The following is a 20,049-nucleotide window of genomic DNA, read 5'->3' as shown; positions in this document are numbered from 1 at the left end:
TGTCAAAAACCTCATTGTTCATCACATAACTCAAATTCTCCAATCTCTCTTCACAACTGAAATCATTTTTCACTCTAATAATTTTCAATAATCTCACCAATAACTTGGCTCACATATTCCTCACCAATATTTCCCGTTAATACAAATTTAATATCATTGATGAAATAAAAAATATCAATGACTAAAAATCATCACAAGATATAATTTTTTTATTTTCTATCTTCCTTCTCTTCTTTTTCTTTTTCCTTTCTCCTTCCTCATTTTGCCATCTTCATCTCCAACTCCACATACAACAAAAATCACACCACCATTATAATCTAAAGGGTGCTACTTAACATCACATGTTATAAGAATGATCCACATGTTAACACTCTTTTGAACTCCATACTCATCCATTTCTTACACCAACTTCTTCACCAACCCAAATTCATAGCTTCTCCGACAATGTGCAACATGGTATCATAAGTTTGTGCTTTTGTGACTGTACCCATCCTTAAGCTCTTGCCAATTAAAAACCCTGAAAGTCAACTATGGCATGACTTTGAAGCACATCTTCAACATCATGTGAAGAACCTCATTGTTCATCACATAACTGATTCTCTAATCTCTCTTCATATCTGAAATCATTTTTCTCTCTAACAAATTTCAGTAATCTCACTAACATCTCGGCTCACATTTTCCTCACTAATATTTCCCATTTGGGCATCTTCCAAAATGCCAACATTCTCTATGACATTTCCACAAACACCTTCTATGTAAGCTAGTTGGTCCTTGAAACCCACTTTAATGTGGGGAATTTCAAAGCACCAATTGCTAGAAGTTGAACAACATGCTTTAGATAATGGTGGTGTTATGATTTTTGTTGTATGCTATTGAGTTGGAAATGAAGATAGCCAAAGATGAAGGAAGAGGAAGGGGAAGAGATAAGAAAAGGAGAAAGATGAAGAGGAAAAAAACTCACATCTTGTGATGATTTTTAACCATCATTACATTTATTTCATTAATGGTGTTAAGTTTTCACATGCAAAATAATCATTTTGGTCTTTTTTTTTCAAAATATAAAGGATTAAAATAAACTTACAAAAGATAAAGAATCAAATTGAAAAAAAAAAACATAAAGGATCAAATAAATCGTTTTGGTTTAAAATCTCACAAATTTTGTTCTCAATTCTTTTTGGTGCATTTAGCTCCATTTTTTTTCTCTTTCATTGTTGGTTGATTGTTAACAAAACAAAATTTAATGATACACTAATCCCTAAATTCTATAAATTAGCTATAAATTGATCTTAAAAAACATAACTTATTATCAAATTGATTCTTAAATATTATAATCTAATGACAAGTTGATATCACAAATTTAATAATAAACAAGATTAATTTATCATATTTTTTACATATTTTAAAATTAAATTTATATTTTTTATTTTTTAAAAACTAATTTATCATCATTTCACACTTTAAGGAACAAAATGAACAAAATGAATATTGACGTTAATAATGTTTTCATTTGATATGTTATGATATGTGAGGTGGTAGCATCACAAAGGTGACAACATTAACAAAAGAAAAATTTGGAGGGAAAATAAAATGAGAAAAAACAGCACATAAAGGGAGAGAACGCGGAGACTGTTTTCGGTTTACATTTTACAACATGTGTGTTTTTTTTTTTAATTTGTTTGTTTATTTAAAATATTTTTTTAAATTTTTTCTTGCATTAAATAATATTTTAGACAGAAAGCATTAATTAAATTTTACTCCAAATAGTCTTAATTATTTTATAATAATAATTATAAATTAATAAGACAAATTGATCATTTTCTTCGAAGAATAGAAGATAACTAATAATTATATAATAAGTTTGTTTATTTTTATAATAAATATTTAAAAATTATATTAATAATATTTTTTGTAATAATATTTCATGATAATTAAACTCTAATTTTAATGGCCATTTAAAAAATTAATACGAATGCTTAATAAATTTAATGTTATTACATAAGTTAAACAAGTTTATAAAGTAGTTAAAGGAGTTTAATTTATAATAGCATAGGGAGGGAGGAAGTATTTATATCGATATTGGCTTAGGCGCTGCAACTGCAAAAGCGCAACCCAAATCTCTTACCTCTCTCCCTCTCTTTCTGTTATCAATTTTCGTTTTAATTTCTCTACGACTGGGGTCGATCTCCGATCACTCTGGGTCTATCGTGGGGGACTTGCGTCGCACTCGCATGACTCATTTTACTGCGAGGTACGGAATCCGTGAAATATCCGGCGAGGTAAGATTCCGTTGAAATTTTACTTTGGTCCGAGGGGCAGGGTGTAATTAGGATCGATTTGGCTTCAGATCTGGGAATTAGTGTTTAGTTTTGGTTGCGGGTGATGTTAATTTTGGTGGAGGGGCTTTGGTAGATGGAATCCGGGGTGAGATCGGGTGGTTCTGGGGTTGTGGTGAAGAGCAGAAACTCATCTGGTTGTTTAATTGTGCGAAAGAAAGGGGATGGGTTGAGTGCTACCGCTTCCACCTCTCGCAATCTCTATGAATCCAAGAAAAGGCCAAACATCAACGTGTCTGTGTCCTCGAGTGATTCTGGATCAAGCGACGAGTTGCTGATGCCTCCTGGTAGAAGGCTTGGTCCCGAGACCATTCGAGTTTGCAATGGTTTGGCTGCCTCTGAGCGAGGTGGGAGTGAAATTAGTCGGAAGAGGGATAGAGTGGAACGAATAAGCGGTAGTGGGGAGGACATTGCTGCGGAGAAAGGTTTGGAGCAGTGGGAAAGGAAGCGTAGTAAGTTGGATGTGTACGATTTCAATGAATACGATGGCATGGATGTGGAGAACATAAGGAGGAGGCATTTGGATGGTCATGGGGGAGGAAGGTTTATGGGATCAATGCATGCTGCTAGAAGTGGCATTGATAGGGATTTCAGAACAGGGTCAAGTGGACGTGTTCTCGATAAGAGAAAGAACTCCTACGGTGACAAGCCTAATTGCTTGTATCCAGGGGATAATGTGGGTCACAGTAGGTTCAAAATGAACAAGGATGGAGCTCAGGTGCCTCCACTCTCACAGAGGGAGAAGTTTAATTCGGACGAGTCCATTAGGGTTCAGGGGAAGAATGGTGTTTTGAAGGTAATGGTTAATAAGAAGAAGGTGGGTGGTCCATCAGAACAGTATTATGATCATCACAAACCCTTGGAAAGCAGGCTAAGGTTGAAGACTGAAGAGATGGCTAAGAGGTTGAAGACTGAAGAGGCTGCCAAGAGGTTGAAGACTGAGGGGACTTCCAAGAGGAATATTCCAATTCGTCCTTCCTCATACATCGATAAGAAACCTGTTGATAAACCAGCATTACATAAGAGGCCAGAGAAGAAAAGGATAGCATCAAGAAAATCATTGTCAAGCAAGGATAGTAAGGGTGATGAGGGGGATTCAGATAACAGTGACACATCATTGAATCCAAGAATAAGAAATACTGAAGCTCGTAAGTCTGTGAAAAAAATAATCTCTGAGGATGAGCAGACTCCTGTGCACCAAAAAACCCCAACCACAAGAACAAAAGAAGGAAAACTCAAGCGTGGTAGTGGTACAGAAAAACAAAAACTGCGGGAACAAATAAGGGAGATGCTGCTGAATTCAGGTTGGACGATAGACTATCGACCTCGGAGGAACAGAGACTACCTGGATGCTGTTTACATTAATCCAGCTGGTACAGCCTATTGGTCTATCATCAAGGCCTATGATGCTCTTCAAAAGCAATTGAATGATGATGCTGATGAGGTCAAGCCCAAAGGGGATAGTTCTTCTTTTGCTCCTATTGCAGATGAGGTTCTCAGTCAGTTAACAAGGAAAACTAGGAAGAAAATGGAGAAAGAATTGCAAAAGAAGAAGAAAAGGCATGATAGTGAAAGTGATAGTGAAAAAGAGCCTCAAAGGAAAAGATCTGCCAGCAACAAGCATAATATGAATAGCATGGATAGTGATAGCTACGAGGAGAAATTAAGCTCCTTTATAAAACAGGGAAATAAGTCAATGAAAAACAAAATGTTTGAAAATACCTCTATCAGTGCTCGCTCTAAAATCCAGAATGCTACCCATCACTCAAGTGATGGAATAGAAAAATCATTATTTGGATGTGATCCTCATATACATGGACGGAAGAGTAAAAAACATGGAAGATGTACTTTGTTAGTTCGCAGTTCTAACAAAGGATCAAATTCAGAATCTGATGGCTTTGTTCCATATACGGGCAAGCGGACAGTTCTTGCCTGGTTAATAGACTCTGGAACAGTAGAGTTAAGCCAAAAGGTTCAGTACCGCAGACGGAAGAAAGTCATGCTGGAGGGGTGGATCACAAGAGACGGCATTCACTGTGGCTGCTGTAGTAAGATCCTCACAGTTTCAAAGTTTGAGCTTCATGCAGGAAGCAAATTGCCACAGCCACATCACAATATATATTTGGAATCTGGAGTTTCTCTTCTACAGTGCCAGATAGATGCATGGAATAGACAAGAGCATGCTGAAAAAATTGGTTTCCATGCAGTGGATATTGATGGAAATGATCCAAATGATGATACTTGTGGTATTTGTGGAGATGGAGGGGATTTAATCTGTTGTGATGGCTGTCCATCAACATTTCATCAGAGCTGCTTGGATATACAGGTATGTATGCAATATTTATTCTCCATATGGTGTGTTTTGGTTCTTACTTAACATATTGTTAGTACATATTTTGTTCTCTGTATTATTTTGCACCGTCTCTCATTGCAATTGCATTCTGTACGTTTGTACCTTTCTTTAGCAACATAACTGGTTTATTAATTACTATAGGAGGATTGTTTTCTTGATTAGGAATCCATTTATGTTGTTGCAGATGCTTCCTCCTGGTGAATGGCATTGTCCAAATTGCACCTGTAAATTTTGTGGCATAGCCAGTGGAACTTCTGATAAAGATGATGCATCTGTGAATATCCTACAGACTTGCATCTTATGTGAGAAAAAATGTATTCACTCTCTCTTTTACATTTGATTCAATATGTTTATATTGTTTTGGCCATTACTTCCCTTCTTTTTTCTTTTTATTATTACTTTGACTTCATTTAATAAATACTTTCTGTTTGCATAGATCACAACTCTTGCACTAAGGAGATGAATACCCTTCCTAATAAAATCAATTCATCAAGCCTTTCTTTTTGTGGGAAAGAGTGCAAAGAGGTACCTCTTCAGTTATTTCTGCTTTTCAACGTTTTGAAGTATAACTTAACAAATGTATATGTATTTATTTAACCATTTTCTACCTTAAAATTCAGCGTGCATGAGAGTACCACTTATGGTTTTGCACTAGTCTTTAGAATTTGTGTTTCTTTCAAGACATTTAGAATTTTTTTTTTAGGAACTTGTGTTTCTTTCAAGACTCTTAGATATTTTTTTGAGGAATTTTTGTATTTTAACTGGTTTGTTAAATGAAAATTTTCCAAAGAAGAATAAAAATAGAAGTGAACTTTTGTAGTGCTGCTGCTCTAAGCCTAGATTCTGAATAAGTATTATTATTATTATATTGTTTGTACTTTTACAGCTTTCGGAACACTTGAAGAAATACCTTGGTACCAAACATGAACTAGAAGCAGGTTTTTCATGGTGTCTCATTCATAGATTAGATGAAGACTCAGAGGCAGCTTGCAGGGGACTTACCCAGAGGGTAGAATGCAATTCCAAGTTGGCCATTGCACTGACTGTGATGGATGAATGCTTTTTACCTGTTATTGATCGGAGGAGTGGGATCAATTTAATCCGTAATGTTTTATATAATAGTGGGTAAGTAGTTAAAACTTTATGAATGAACCATAATACCCTATATTTTGTTCATGAGTGATGAAACCTTTCATTTACTTATGTTGGATGAATGCCATTGTCTGATTATGTATGTTATAGTTTTCAGCATTTATAAAACTTTAAATTGATAAACGTGTTCCTTTTTGTTGTTTTAACTTTTATTGCTATCAGTATTCAACTCAGTACATGATGTTGACTGCTTGATTATTGAAGTTGGTAGAAAAGGAAATGATTAGTTTAGACTTAATTGCACATTTTGCACTTTCAGCCCCTCTAATTTGGACTACGTCTGATTTTGGTCTTCCAAGTTTTTTTTAAGCTAATTAAGTCTTTTTATTTCCAAAATTATGCAAATTTGGTCCTCTTGTTTATTTTCTTCTACACAAAACCATCAAATTATTATTTTTAATCCAAATATTTTGTGGTTTATGATAGAATTTGAAATATGAAATAATTAAGTTTAGAAGAAAAACTTTTAGTGGAAACTACATTAAATTTGATTTTTTTAAGATGTGGAGTTAGGGTTTGAATAGGGGCATTTTGATTTATTTATTTATTTTTGGGGTGAAATTTGATGTCGTGTTTATAAGCATCGTTTTACTGATTCTAGTTAATTTGGGTTACTTCAAAGTTTGAACTTGCTAATAGAATGGTGTATCATGTACTTCGGCATTGTGGTCGAAGTACATTAATTTTATAAAAATCAAAGTATAGTCTTTCTGCATGTTGTTTTCTGTGAGATGCATAATTTCTAGCCTTGACAGTTTTTTTTTTTTTCTGTTCTCTTTCTTTTTCTTTTGGCTTTCTATTCATTTTCAGATCAAACTTTAGTCGGTTGAGCTATAGTGGCTTTTACACTGCTATTTTGGAGAGAGGGGATGAAATCATTGCTGCAGCATCTATCAGGTACTAAAGCCACTTTGCCTTGCTGACTCATTTTCTGGATTTCTTACCTTTTCTTTAGGGAAAACTGCAGAAACAGTAGAAGCATGGACGGATCCAAGAATGTATGAAGGGGGGGGGGGGTGTGGATTTTTTTTACACAATTATTTAAATTTCTAACTTCTGATAAATAATTATTTAATAAATAATAAGTTTAAAAAATATTTATTATTAATTTTACATGCAAAAAATAGATATATGATCTACTAGAAAAAAATTTAGCAAATATCAACTCAAAAACCTATTTTTATTATACATTTTCCTTTGTTAGTATTTTTTCTCTCATATATATACATAAAGGGTTTGGGGGGGGGGGGGGGGGGATTTCGATTGAAAGGTTTTTATGTTGGGTAGAAGTTGGGAGAGTGAAAGGTTTTTCAGTTGCAATTAGATTGAAAGTCCGACCATCCAGATCTACCTTAGAGAAGTGAGGGGAACTACGGAAAATAAAAAAAAAAAATATTGTTGTTAGTCTGTTAAAGCATTACCAAGTTGACAACAGCGAGGAGAAAGGATTCATAAATTTGAAAGGATTCATAAATTTGGCAGTGTCCTAATCCTTGGGCCTTATACAAAAATGCCATTTTACTTCGTAATGAGGAAAGCATGAGTGACATTGAACAGTCACTTGCTCTGGTTCATAACTTTCTTGAAAGTAACATTCAGTTTTACTGATTCAGCCTAAAAGGATGGTTAAAGGCCATGGCTGTTTTCTTGTGCTCTCTCACTTGTAATCTTTGTCTACAATGCTATGTATTTCTCTTGTTAGTATGAATAAATGAGTGTGGATCTAAGTATTTACTTTCCTGTCTTAGGTTCCATGGAACTAAGATTGCAGAGATGCCATTCATTGGAACACGCCATATATATAGGCGCCAGGGGATGTGCCGCCGACTTTTTTCTGCCATTGAATTGGTAAACCTTGAAGCTATGGTTCTTTGTGATTTCGTTGCACCCAAGAATAAGATATATTTAAAATTTTGAGGGCCTTTCTTCATGCTTTTTTTATTGCCATTGGCATGATCTAATCTTATTTGTTCCTCCTTGATTGGAAGGCCCTTTGCTCTCTGAAGGTTGAAAAACTAGTTATTCCTGCAATTGCTGAACTCACACATACATGGACAACAGTTTTTGGCTTCACATATCTAGATGAATCACTCAGGCAAGAAATGAAGTCACTGAATATGATGGTCTTCCCTGGTATAGATATGTTACAGAAGCTGTTAGTGGAACAAGGAAACCGTGAAGGTAATAAAACCGCATGTGTTTATGTTGCTTTTGTTTATTTAAATTTCAGCAAGTTTTTTTTTTGGTAACCACTGTAATTAAGGCCTTTGGCTCCCCGGTGGAACTCGAGGTATCTTCACAAACTTCAGTCTTTTGGGCCGACTACAAGACTAATCCTTGGTCCCGTGTTTAGTCACACCCATTGAGTTCAGCAAGTTACTTTTGCCAGTACATAAGTTTTACTTCTTTTTTTTCCTGACAGGTTCTGAGAAAATGGAAAATGGAAACAACGATTTTATCAAGACCAAAATGGGAAATAGGTCAGATATGGGTTTTTCAACTCCACAAGGTCCTCGTGGAAGTGATGATGTTAGTTCAAATCCTGCTAATGAGACAAATGATGAATGCAGCGATGCTTCTCAAGAACTATACAACCAAGTTTTGGTTGATGGGATTATCTGTTCCCAATCTCATTCTGAGGAAATGATGTCTGATCCAATTTCAGATAAATGTGATTCTCCTTCTAGAACTAGTCACAGTGAACTAGAAATGAAGAATAAAGTAGCGGCTGCTCCTCCTGTCGATAGATTAGATTCTTCTACCAAATGTCAATCCATTTATCCAATTGACAGTCACCCAGTAGATATTCTGAAAGTTCAAGCTTTGGTTCAGGAAACTGCTTGTTCTGATCCATGTCCAGCAGAAGAAAACCTTGACAAGAAGTGTCACTCATCCACTGCCATGAATTGTGATTCATCGGAGCTTGACATTAATCCAGTGTTGGATTCTGAAATGGCAGACAATACTCTGCCTACTAAAGAGGTTTGTATGAATGATGTTCTTGAAGTTGTTCCTTCCGGGAATATATCTGAAGATAATATTACAAAGGGGAATAATCGAAATGTAGATGAATCCAGTTCTGCTCTCAATCATGCTGATGAGAGTTTATTCCAAGTAGGATCTGATTCCAACGGTGAAATTGGGTGTGAGAATGAAAAGGATTTACTTTTAAACCCGGGAGTTGCTTCAAATGAAACAGATTTTGATGAAAGTGGCGTAAATGCTTCCGGTGATAGTTCCGAGACTGTCATAGTCTAACAGAATGACCAAGTGATGTACTGCTCGTGATATTCTCACAAGTTTTCTTTTCAGAGCTTCATTGCCTTGTATACTAGCCAATTTTCAAGGCTTTTGAAGCTTCTGCATTGTGTTGTGATCTGGGTATTATGAATAAGTTCTATTGATTTTGAGGGAAATATTGTCTGGTCCCTTGTTATTTATGAGTGGATTTTTAAGGTTAAAAGTAGCCAACATCATTTTATGTGAATGTTTCTTCTGTCAAAAAGATTCAACTGCATCTGGCACCTGACCTATTGCCGTATGGTTATGTAGCCAAATAGGTGAAGTTACTGGGGAATAATATACAACGGTTCTTCGACAGAAGAAAATACTGATTGCGCTGTTCCTATTGTATATATCTGAATATGATAGAGTGGATGCGGGTTTCTGCTCAATCCCTTTATGCCACTCAATGTCCGCAGTAATTCATCAATCACCACATGACATAATCAATTTTACTTTGAGCAATTTTTTCACATAGATTTTTTTCCTTTTTTTTTTCTAGACTAGATTGGTAGCATGTATAATGTGTTTAATCTGGCTCGACTATATTTAATGAGTAATCGAGGGAAGCAAGAAATTATAATTCTTCCCTTCCAATCCGGGTCATTGTATTCGGCTTGTGGCCCATTTCTGCCAAAGTTCTTCATAGAATTTTGTCATAATGTGGGTTTTTTTGGGTGGCCCTATGTTGGGTCTCTTGATGTACACTGTTCAGCAACTGACAATTGTATTTCTGGTAAAGCTTTTTATTTTGTGCTTTTTACTTTCTGTAATTAAGTCCACATTTTTCAAATATTTCAAGCATGATTCAAAAATCGGATTGCAATCACCAGTGGAACTCAGGTGACCTGTATGAAAAATATAAAAAAAGGTGATTCCAATCTAATAATCATGATTGAAATATATTTCGTTTTCGATACTTAAAAACAGTATACAAAAATACAAAAACATTAAAAATCACCCTCACCCTCGTTAAAGAATAGTACCTAAAAACATAATCATTTCAATTTATATACAGAGAGATAAGTATGTAAACAAGAATGATGTCATAAATTGATTAATGAATTGAGTATTTTTTTAAAATCAAATTCAAATTTTGATCCAATCAAATAAAATTTTCATTTTTTTAAACTTTTCCAACTTTTAATTTATTTGTTTTTCAGTTTTAGATTGATGTTTTCGTTCTTTATTGAATTAGATCAATTTATAAATAAAGAAAAAAAATAAAATGACCATGTAAAAAATTTTATATTATAAATTAGGCTAAAATGTAATTTTGCCTCCTTATTTTTTAATTCTGCAATATCAATCTCTTTATTTTATAATTGAGATATTTTATTATCACTTTTAAAAATTCTACTATTTTAATCTTCTCATTTATTAATTAAGATATTTCATATCCTATTTTTTAGAAAAATAAAATTTAAGCCTTTGTGGTCAATTTCATACTTATCGTATATCTTTTAATCCTTTTATTAATAAATTAAGTTTGTTAGTATTTAAATAATTTTAAAAAATTATTATCATGTGAATAATAAATAAACACATACGTTCGTTAAAGAAGTATGTTGACAATATTTAAAATTGTGAATTTTGTTAAAAGTGCAAAATATAATATCTAAATTACAAAATGAGAATTAAGATTATGAATTTTTTAATTATAAATTACCGTATAAATATATTACATATTAATATTTATAATAATTATCTTTAAAAGTCTTACCTACAAAGAGTGAGTGATTTGTGATTAAATGTTAATATAAGATGAATAACCGTTGTTAAACTCTTACAAATAACCCTAGTTTACGATCACGATTCTATAAATTGTCAGAATGCACATAAAGAACCCTAGTAGTACACATGCGTAGGAAAAAACTGAATAAACAGTCGCGGAAGCCGTTGTGATATTGCCACGTCCATGATATGCAAGGTGGCAGCATCGGAAGCTTGGTATTCAACAAAAGAGAAAATTTGGAGGGAAAATAAAATATGGGGGTAAAGGCTGACACAGTTTTCGGTTTGTGTTTTTAACTTTTATTTATTTATTTATAATCGATATTGGCTTAGGCGTTGCATCTGCAAATCACAACCCAAAAATTTCTCCCTCTTTCGGTCCCTGTCTCTTTCTTATACCAATTTTCGTTTTAATTTCCTTCTGAGTCGCATCGCTCTCGGATCACTTCTGGTTTTTCAGCGGGGACTTGCGTCGCACTCGCAGGCAACAATTTACTGCGAGGTACGGAATCCGTGAATTTTCCGGCGAGGTAAGATTCCGTTGAAATTTTGCTTTGGTCCGAGGGGGAGGGTGGAACTTTGTGGAATTAGGATCGATTTGGCTCCAGATCTGGGAATTAGGGTTTAGTTTTGGTTGCGGGTGATGTTAATTTTGGGGGAGAGGCTTTGGTAGATGGAATCCGGCTTGAGATCGGGTGGTTCTGGGGTTGTGGTGAAGAGCAGAAACTCATCTGGTTGTTTAATTGTGCGAAAGAAAGGGGATGGGTTGGGTGCTACTGCTTCCACCTCTCGCAAGCTCTATGAATCCAAGAAAAGGCCAAACATCAACGTGTCATTGAGTGATTCTGGATCAAGCGAGGGGTCACTAATACCTCCTGGTAGAAGGCTTGGTCCCGAGACTATTCGAGTTTGCAATGGTTTGGCTGCCTCTGAGCGGGGTGGGACTGAAATTAGTCGAAAGAGGGATAGAGTACAACGAATTAAAGGTAATGGGGAGGGTATTGCTGCGGAGAAAGGGTTGGAGCAGTGGGAAAGAAAGCGTAGTAAGTTGGGTGTGTACGATTTTGATGATTACGATGGCATGGATTTGGAGAACATGAGGAGGAGGCATTTGGATGGTCATGGAGGAGGAAGCTTTATGGGATCAGTGCATGCTGCTAGAAGTGGCATTGATAGGGAATTCATAACAGGTTCAAGTGTACGAATTCTTGATAAGAGAAAGAACTCTTACGGTGACAGACCTAGTGGCTTGTATCTGGGAGATAATGTTGATCACAGTAGGTACAAGATAAACAGGGATGGAGTCTGGGTACCTCTACGCTTGCAGAGGGAAAAGTTTAATTCAGATGAGTCGATTAGGGTTCAGGGGAAGAATGGTGTTTTGAAGGTAATGGTTAATAAGAAGAAGGTGGGTGGTCCATCAGAACAGGATTATGATCATCACAAACCTGTGGAAGGCAGGCAAAGGTTGAAGACTGAAGAGACTGCTAAGAGGTTGATGACTGAAGAGACTGCCAAGAGGTTGATGACTGAAGAGACTGCCAAGAGGTTGAAGACTGAAGAGGCTGCCAAGAGGAATGTTCCAATTCGTCCTTTGTCATACTTGGAAACAAAACCTGTTGAGAAACCAGGATTACTCAAGAGGCCAGAGAATAAAAGGATAGCATCAAGAAAATCGTTGTCAAGCAAGGACAGTAAGGGCGATGAGGGGGATTCAGATAACAGTGACACATCATTGAATTTGGGAATAAGAAATACTGAAGCACGGAAGCCAGCAAAAAATGTAATGTCTGAGGATGAGCAGACTCCTGTGCATGAAAAACTCCCAACCACAAGAACAAAAGAAGGAAAAATCAAGCGTGGAAGTGGTACAGAAAAACAGAAACTGCGGGAACGAATAAGGGAGATGCTGCTGAATTCAGGTTGGACCATAGACTATCGACCTAGAAGGAACAGGGACTATCTGGATGCAGTTTACATTAATCCAGCAGGTACAGCTTATTGGTCTATCATCAAGGCCTACGAAGCACTTCAAAAGCAATTGAATGAAGATGCTAATGAGGCCAAGCCCAAAGGGGATAGTTCTTCTTTTGCTCCTATTGCAGATGAGGTGCTCAATCAGCTAACAAGGAAAACTAGGAAGAAAATGGAGAAAGAATTGAAAAAGAAGAAAAAATATGATAGTGAAAGTGATAATGAAAAAGAGCCTCAAATAAGATCTGCCAGCAACAAGCGTGATTTGAATAGCACAGATGGTGATAACAATGAGGAGAAATTAAGCTCCTTTATAAAGCAGGGGAGTAAGTCAATGAAAAATAAAATGTTTGAAGATACCATTATGAGTGCTTCCTCTAAAATCCAGAATGCTACCAATCACTCAGGTGATGGAATAGAAAAATCATTATTTGAATGTGATCCTCAGATACACGGACGGAAGAGTAAAAAACATGGAAGATGTACCTTGTTAGTTCGCAGTTCTAAGAAAGGATCAAATTCAGAATCTGATGGCTTTGTACCATATATGGGCAAACGAACGGTTCTTTCATGGTTGATTGACTCTGGAACAGTAGAGTTAAGCCAAAAGGTTCAGTACCGCAGACGGAAGAAAGTCATGCTGGAGGGGTGGATCACAAGAGATGGCATTCATTGTGGCTGCTGTAGTAAGATCCTCACAGTTTCAAAGTTTGAGCTTCACGCAGGAAGCAAATTGCCACAGCCATATCAAAATATATATTTGGAATCTGGAGTTTCTCTTCTACAGTGCCAGATAGAGGCATGGAATAGACAAGAGCATTCTGAAAAAATATGTTTCCATTCAGTGGATATTGATGGCGATGATCCAAATGATGATACTTGTGGTATATGTGGAGATGGAGGGGATTTAATCTGTTGTGATGGTTGTCCATCCACATTTCATCAGAGCTGCTTGGATATACAGGTATGGTTACATATTTTATTTTCCTTATGGTGTGTTATGGTTCTCACTTCTCAACATATGGCTAGTACATATTTTGTTCTCTGTAATGTTTTGCATTGTTTCTCAGTGAACTGTGGCATATTAAATTTATGTTTCCCTTTCCGATGCTGTTTGGTTTTTCTAGTTTTTGTTTGGGGTGGTGGAAGGGGGGCGGTTATATATCAGTGTTGGGAACTTAGTTGTTATGAAGTCAAGGGGACTGAAGATACTTTCTTGTTATTATGATTTTGCCAATGTCTTTATAGTAGGCAAGTTGAATAGGTTTTCTCATAGAAGCAGAGTCAGTGTCCCTGTACACAAAAACTAGAATAATATATTGTTGACACTTTGGTAGAAGTGTTATTGACTAGTTGCAATTGCATACTGTTCTTTATTTTAGCCACATAATTGATTTATTAATTATTATAGGAGGATGACTTTCTTCAATAGGAATTCATTTATGTTATTGCAGATGCTTCCTCTGGGTGAATGGCATTGTCCAAATTGCACCTGTAAATTTTGTGGCATAGCCAGTGGAAATTCTGAAAAAGATGATGCATCTGTGTATGTCCTACAAATTTGCAACTTATGTGAGAAAAAATGTATTCACTTTCTCTCGTTTACGTTTGATGTTTCTTTGATATGTTTATATTTTTTGGCCGTTACTTCCTTTCTCTCTCTCTTTTTATATATCACTGGACTTCATTTAATAAATACTTTCTGTTTGCATAGATCATGACTCTTGCACTAAGGAGATGGATAACCTTCCTAATAACATCAATACATCAAGCCTTTCTTTTTGTGGGAAAGAGTGCAAAGAGGTACCTCTTACAGTTATTCTGCTTTTCAACGTTTTGAAGTATAACTTAACAAATGTATATGTATTTCCTTAACCATTTTCTACCTTACAATTCAGCATTCATCAGAATACCTCTTATGGTTGTGCACTAGTCTATGAAATTTGTGTTTCTTTCAAGACTCTTAGAATTCTTTTTTTTAGGAACTTGTGAATTTTAATGTTTTGTTGAATTGAAAAATTTCCAAAGAATAATAGAAATAGAAGTGAACTTTGTAGTGCTGCTGTGCTAATACCGGATTCTTAATTATTATTATTTGTACTTTTACAGCTTTCTGAACACTTGAAGAAATACCTTGGTACCAAGCATGAGCTGGAAGCCGGTTTTTCATGGTCTCTCATTCATAGGATAGATGAAGACTCAGAGGCAGCTTGCAGGGGTATTAGCCAGAGGGTAGAATGCAATTCCAAGTTGGCTATTGCACTGACTGTGATGGATGAATGTTTTTTACCTGTTATTGATCGAAGGAGTGGGATCAATTTAATCCGTAACGTTTTATATAATAGTGGGTAAGCGCTAGTTAAAACTTTATGCATGACCATAATACCCAATTATTGATTCATGAGACCTCTCATTTAATTATGTGGATGAATGCCGTGTCTGATTCTGTATGTTATAGTTTTCAGCATTTATAAAGCTACAAATTGATAAATGTGTTCCTTTTTGTTGTTTTGACTTTTAATGATATCTGAATTACTACATGATGTTGACTGCTTGATAATTTAAGTTGGTAGAAATGGAAATGATTAGTTTAGGTTTAATTGCACATTTTCACTCTTGGTCCCTCTAATTTGGACTACGTCTGATTTTGGTCTCCCAAGTTTTTTAAAGCTAATTAAGTCTTTTTATTTTTAAAATTAGCAAATTTGATCCCCTTGTTCATTTTCTTCTACATAAAACCGTCAAATTAGTAATTTTAATTTAAATATTTTGGGGTTTATGTGAGAGTTGAAATATGAAATAATTATATTTAGAAGTAAAAAAATTAGTGGAAACCTGATAAATTTCAAAGTTTTTACTAGATGTGTAATTAGGGTTTGAAGAGGGGAAATTTTTATTTTGGTTGAAATTTGATCTTTTAGTTGGTGAATTTTAAGCAGAAAACCGAAAAGGAAAGAAGCTAAAAAATGTGGAAAAAAGATTCCAAGCAACCATAGTTTGGGGTGCTACCCCACTTTCTAATCAATGTGTAAAATTGAGTAAAAAGGTGAGAAATTGAGGGTTTTTGGTATTAGAAAATTGACAAAGGAGAAGGGACTTAATTTGCTAAATTTTAAAAATCACAGGGGACTAAAATCACTCAGTCCAAACTAAAGGGAGGGAATGCAATTAAGCCATTAGTTTACAAGCATTGTTTTACTGACTGTGGTTTGTTTGGGTTACTTCAAAATTTGAAGTTGCTAATAGAATGATGCACCATGTACTTCAGCGTTGTGCTCAAAGTACATTAAATTAACAAATCAAAGTATACTCTTTCTGCATATTGTTTTTTCTGGGAGATGCATAATTTCTAGCCTTGACAGTTCTTTCTCTTCTCTCTATTTTTTTTTTTTGCTTTCTATTCATTTTCAGATCAAACTTTAGTCGGTTGAACTATAGTGGCTTTTACACTGCTACTTTGGAGAGAGGGGATGAAATCATTGCTTCAGCATCTATCAGGTTCTAAGCCCCTTTTCCTTGCTGACTCTTTTTTGAGATTTCTGACCTTTTCTTTAGGGCAAACTGCAGAAACAATAGAAGTTGGGAGAGTGAAAGGTTTTTCAGTTGCAATTGGATTGAAAGTCCACCCACTTTCCAGATCTACCTTAGAGAAGTGAGGGAACTAAGGAAATAATTGAAAAGAATTGTTGACACTTGACAAGGAAAAAAAAAAAGAAGAAAACTTTTGTAGTTATTGAGAGTTTGTTTTGATCATGTTAAGGGAATGAAATTCTTAATTATGTAAATATCTAGTGTCCTACAATGCCTCAAACAAAATTGCTTCCAAAGGAGGACTCTTATGGGGAACCAAAAATGTACACAGACACACACACGCATATACATGTACATCAGCCATTCTTCAATTGCTTTAGAGAGCTTCTCCTTTCATATGACTAGTCTGTTGAATTAGCTAACATCTGTCATACTCTAGTGTGACTACTTTGGAGAGAACTCCTTTCCATACACAAGTCTGTTAAAATGAGTTAGAAATTACCAAGTTGTCAATGGCAAGGATAAAGAATTCACAAGTTTGGCTGTGCCTTTATAAAAGATGCTATATTACTTGTAACGATGAAGCTTGTGTGAAATTGTGAAGCCACTTGCTCTGGTTTCTAACTTTCTTGAAAATAATATTCAGTTTTATGATTTTGCTTAAAAGGATGGTAAAAGGTCATATGATTGTTTTCTTGCTCTCTCTCTCTCTCACTCTCATTCTCATTCTCATTGATCTATATCTATGCTGCTATGTGTTTATCTTGCTAGTGAGAATAAAGGAAGTATAATGTAAGTATTTACTTTCTGTCTTAGGTTCCATGGAACTCAGATAGCAGAGATGCCATTTATCGGAACTCGCCATATGTATAGGCGTCAGGGGATGTGCCGCCGGCTTTTTTCTGCCATTGAATCGGTAAACATTGAAGCTATGGCTTTGTGATTTCCTTGCACCTAAGATCTATTTAAAATTTTGATTGGGGCCTTTCTCTATGCATCTTTTAATGACATTGACTTGTTCTTAACTTATGTGTTCCTCCTCAATCGGAAGACACTTTGCTCTCTGAAGGTTGAAAAACTAGTTATTCCTGCAATTGCTGAACTCACAAATACATGGACAACAGTTTTTGGCTTCACACATCTGGACGAATCACTCAGGCAAGAAATGAAGTCACTGAATATGATGGTCTTCCCCGGTATAGATATGTTAATGAAGCCGTTAGCGGAACAAGGAAACCATGAGGGTAATAAAACCACAGGTGTTTATGTTGTTTTTGTTTATTTAAATTTCAGCAAGTTACTTTTGCCAGTACTTAAGTTTTACTTCTTTATTTCCTTATAGGTTCTGAGAAATTGGAAAATGGAGACAATGATTTTATCAAGACCAAAATGGAAAATAAGTCAGATATGGGTTCTTCAACTCCACAAGATCCTCATGGAAGTGATGATATTAGTTCAAGTCTTGCTAATGAGATGAATGATGAATGCAGTGACGCTTCTCAAGAACTAAACAACCAAGTTTTGGTTGATGGCATTATCTGTTCCAAATCTCATTCTGGGGAAATGATGTCTGATCCAGTTTCAGATAAATGTATTTCTCCTTCTAGAACTAGTCACAGTGAACTAGAAATGAAGAATAAAGTAGTGGCTGCTCCTCCTGTCGATAGATTAAATTCTTCTGCCAAATGTCAATCCATTTCTCCGATTGACACTTCTGTTAGTAGTCACCCAGTAGATATTCTGAAAGTTTTGGTTCAGGAAACTACTTGTTCTGATCCATGTCCCGCAGAAGAAAATCTTGACAAGAAGTGTCACTCGTCCACTGCTATGAATTGTGATTCATCGGAGCTTGACATTAATCCAGTGTTGGATTCTGAAATGGCGAACAATACTCTGCCTACTAAAGAGGTTTGTATGAATGACACTCTTGAAGTTGTTCCTTCAGGAAATATATCTGAAGAGAATATTATAAAGGGGAATAATCGAAATGTAGGTGAATCCAGTTCTGCTCTCAATCATGCTGATGAAAGTTTGTTGCAAGTAGGATCTGTTTCCAACGGTGAAATTGGATGTGAGAATGAAAAGGATTTACGTTTGAACCCAATAGTTGCTTCAAATGAAATGTATTTTGATGAAAGTGGCATAAATGCTTTCGGTGATAGTTCCGAGACTGTTCTGGTCTAACAGAATGACCGAGTCCTGTACTTCTCGTGATACTCTCCTTATGTTTTTTTTCAGAGCTTCATTGCCTTGTATGCAAGTCAATTTTCAAGGCATTTGAAGCTGCTGCAATGTGCTTTCATCTGGGTATTATGAATAAGGTCTATTGATTTTGAGGGAAATATTATTTTGTCCCGTGTCATTGAAGTGAATTTTATTTTATGTGAATGTTTCTTCTGCCAAAAAGACTCAACTGCATCTGGCACCAGACCTGTTGCCGTATAATCATGTGTAGCAGAATAGTTGAAGCTACTGGGGGGTATATACAGCGGCTCTTCGACAGAAGCAAATACTGATTGTGCTGTTTCTATTGTATATATCTGAATCTGGTAGAGTAGATGCGGATTTCTGCTCAATCCCTTTGTGCCACTCAATGTCCCCAGTAATTCATCAATCATCATATGACATAGGCGATTGTACTTTGAGCAATTTTTTACATAGATTCTTCTGTTTTCTTCTTTCTTTTTTACATAGATTTGTAGCATGTGTTTAATCTGGCTTGACTATATTTAACGAGGAATTGAGGGAAGCAAGAAATTTTGTTTCTTTCATTCCAATTTGAGCTCCTTGTATTCGGCTCGTGGTCCATTTCTGCCAAAGTTCTCTATAGAATTTTGTCTTAATGTGCTTTTTTCTGGTCGGCTCTATATTGGGTCTCTTGGTATTTCTTTTTTTATGATGCAGGGGGGAAACCCCCGCGAGAAAGATTAAAAGCCTCTAAAAAAGGTCGTCGAAGCTACATCAGCTATGACTTTCAGAGTAATAAAGGACGGATTAACATCAAAGATACAACCATTATCTATAGACAAACCATATTTAGCAAGAGCATCTGCAACTTGATTAGTTTTGCGAAAAACATGCTTCCAAGAAGAAATAGCAAGGCAAGTGGCCATATCCTTAATCTGGTCAACTAGGCAATTGCAAGGATGCTCAGGGAGGCACCCTGACTTAATAAGGTTGATAGTTGTCAACGAATCAGACTCAATATCAAGATCAGAGAAGCCTCTCATAGCTACAATCTTAAGACCAATTCTAATGGCATGAAGTTTGGCTTGAGTAAACAAGCAGACTCCCAAGCTATAAGCAAAGGAGAAGGATCACGTCACTTGCATTATTCCTTAAAACTTTGCCATAAGCCGCACTGGCATCACTGGCAACTGTGCCGTCACAGTTATGTTTGATTTTGGATTCGGCAGGGGGATCCCAACAAATGGACTCCATGTTAGCGTTAGAAACAACTTGCCTCTTTATCCCTTTAAAAAAACTCCTCAGCTTGCAGGATATCAGACACTTCATTTCCAATCCAACGATGAATACTAAGGGCTAAAGAATTGGTTTTGTTAAACACCACATCATTCCTATTCCTCCACCAGACCGAGATGGAAACACAGAAAATAATACTCCAAACATCTTTCGTACTTGGTCTAGCATTCTCGATGTTGCTCCACAGCCACTAACACAACTCACAAG

At 35.8% G+C, this 20,049-nt stretch overlaps 2 protein-coding genes across 3 annotated transcripts; both read left to right on the top strand.

Moving 5' to 3' along the window:
• The first annotated feature begins 2,039 nt into the window (after positions 1-2,039).
• Positions 2,040-9,525, top strand: LOC102666194 (increased DNA methylation 1). The gene is made up of 8 exons (XM_026129151.2): positions 2,040-4,659; positions 4,871-5,000; positions 5,123-5,211; positions 5,573-5,811; positions 6,649-6,735; positions 7,587-7,686; positions 7,827-8,019; positions 8,261-9,525. Exons 1-8 carry the CDS (start codon positions 2,410-2,412, stop codon positions 9,094-9,096), a joined length of 3,924 nt encoding a protein of 1,307 aa, XP_025984936.2. The 5' UTR covers positions 2,040-2,409; the 3' UTR covers positions 9,097-9,525.
• A 1,529-nt stretch (positions 9,526-11,054) lies between these two features.
• On the top strand, positions 11,055-19,202 carry LOC100814247 (increased DNA methylation 1). Of its 2 annotated transcripts, none has more exons than XM_014777426.3 (8): positions 11,055-13,792; positions 14,283-14,412; positions 14,543-14,631; positions 14,938-15,176; positions 16,240-16,326; positions 17,176-17,275; positions 17,411-17,618; positions 17,702-19,202. In XM_014777426.3, the coding sequence occupies exons 1-8, from the start codon at positions 11,528-11,530 to the stop codon at positions 18,541-18,543; spliced, it is 3,960 nt and encodes a 1,319-aa protein (XP_014632912.1). In that variant the 5' UTR covers positions 11,055-11,527; the 3' UTR covers positions 18,544-19,202. The 2 variants fall into 2 exon arrangements, with proteins under 2 accessions (XP_014632912.1, XP_003516760.1); XM_003516712.5 differs by having other exon boundaries at positions 11,061-13,792; positions 17,411-17,603.
• Positions 19,203-20,049: the final 847 nt, after the last annotated feature.

The sequence above is a fragment of the Glycine max genome, chromosome 1 (genome assembly GCF_000004515.6).
Source record: "Glycine max cultivar Williams 82 chromosome 1, Glycine_max_v4.0, whole genome shotgun sequence".
Taxonomy (NCBI): Eukaryota; Viridiplantae; Streptophyta; class Magnoliopsida; order Fabales; family Fabaceae; genus Glycine; species Glycine max.
Note: the sequence above shows the minus strand (reverse complement) of the source record. Positions and strands in the feature narration are given on the sequence as shown.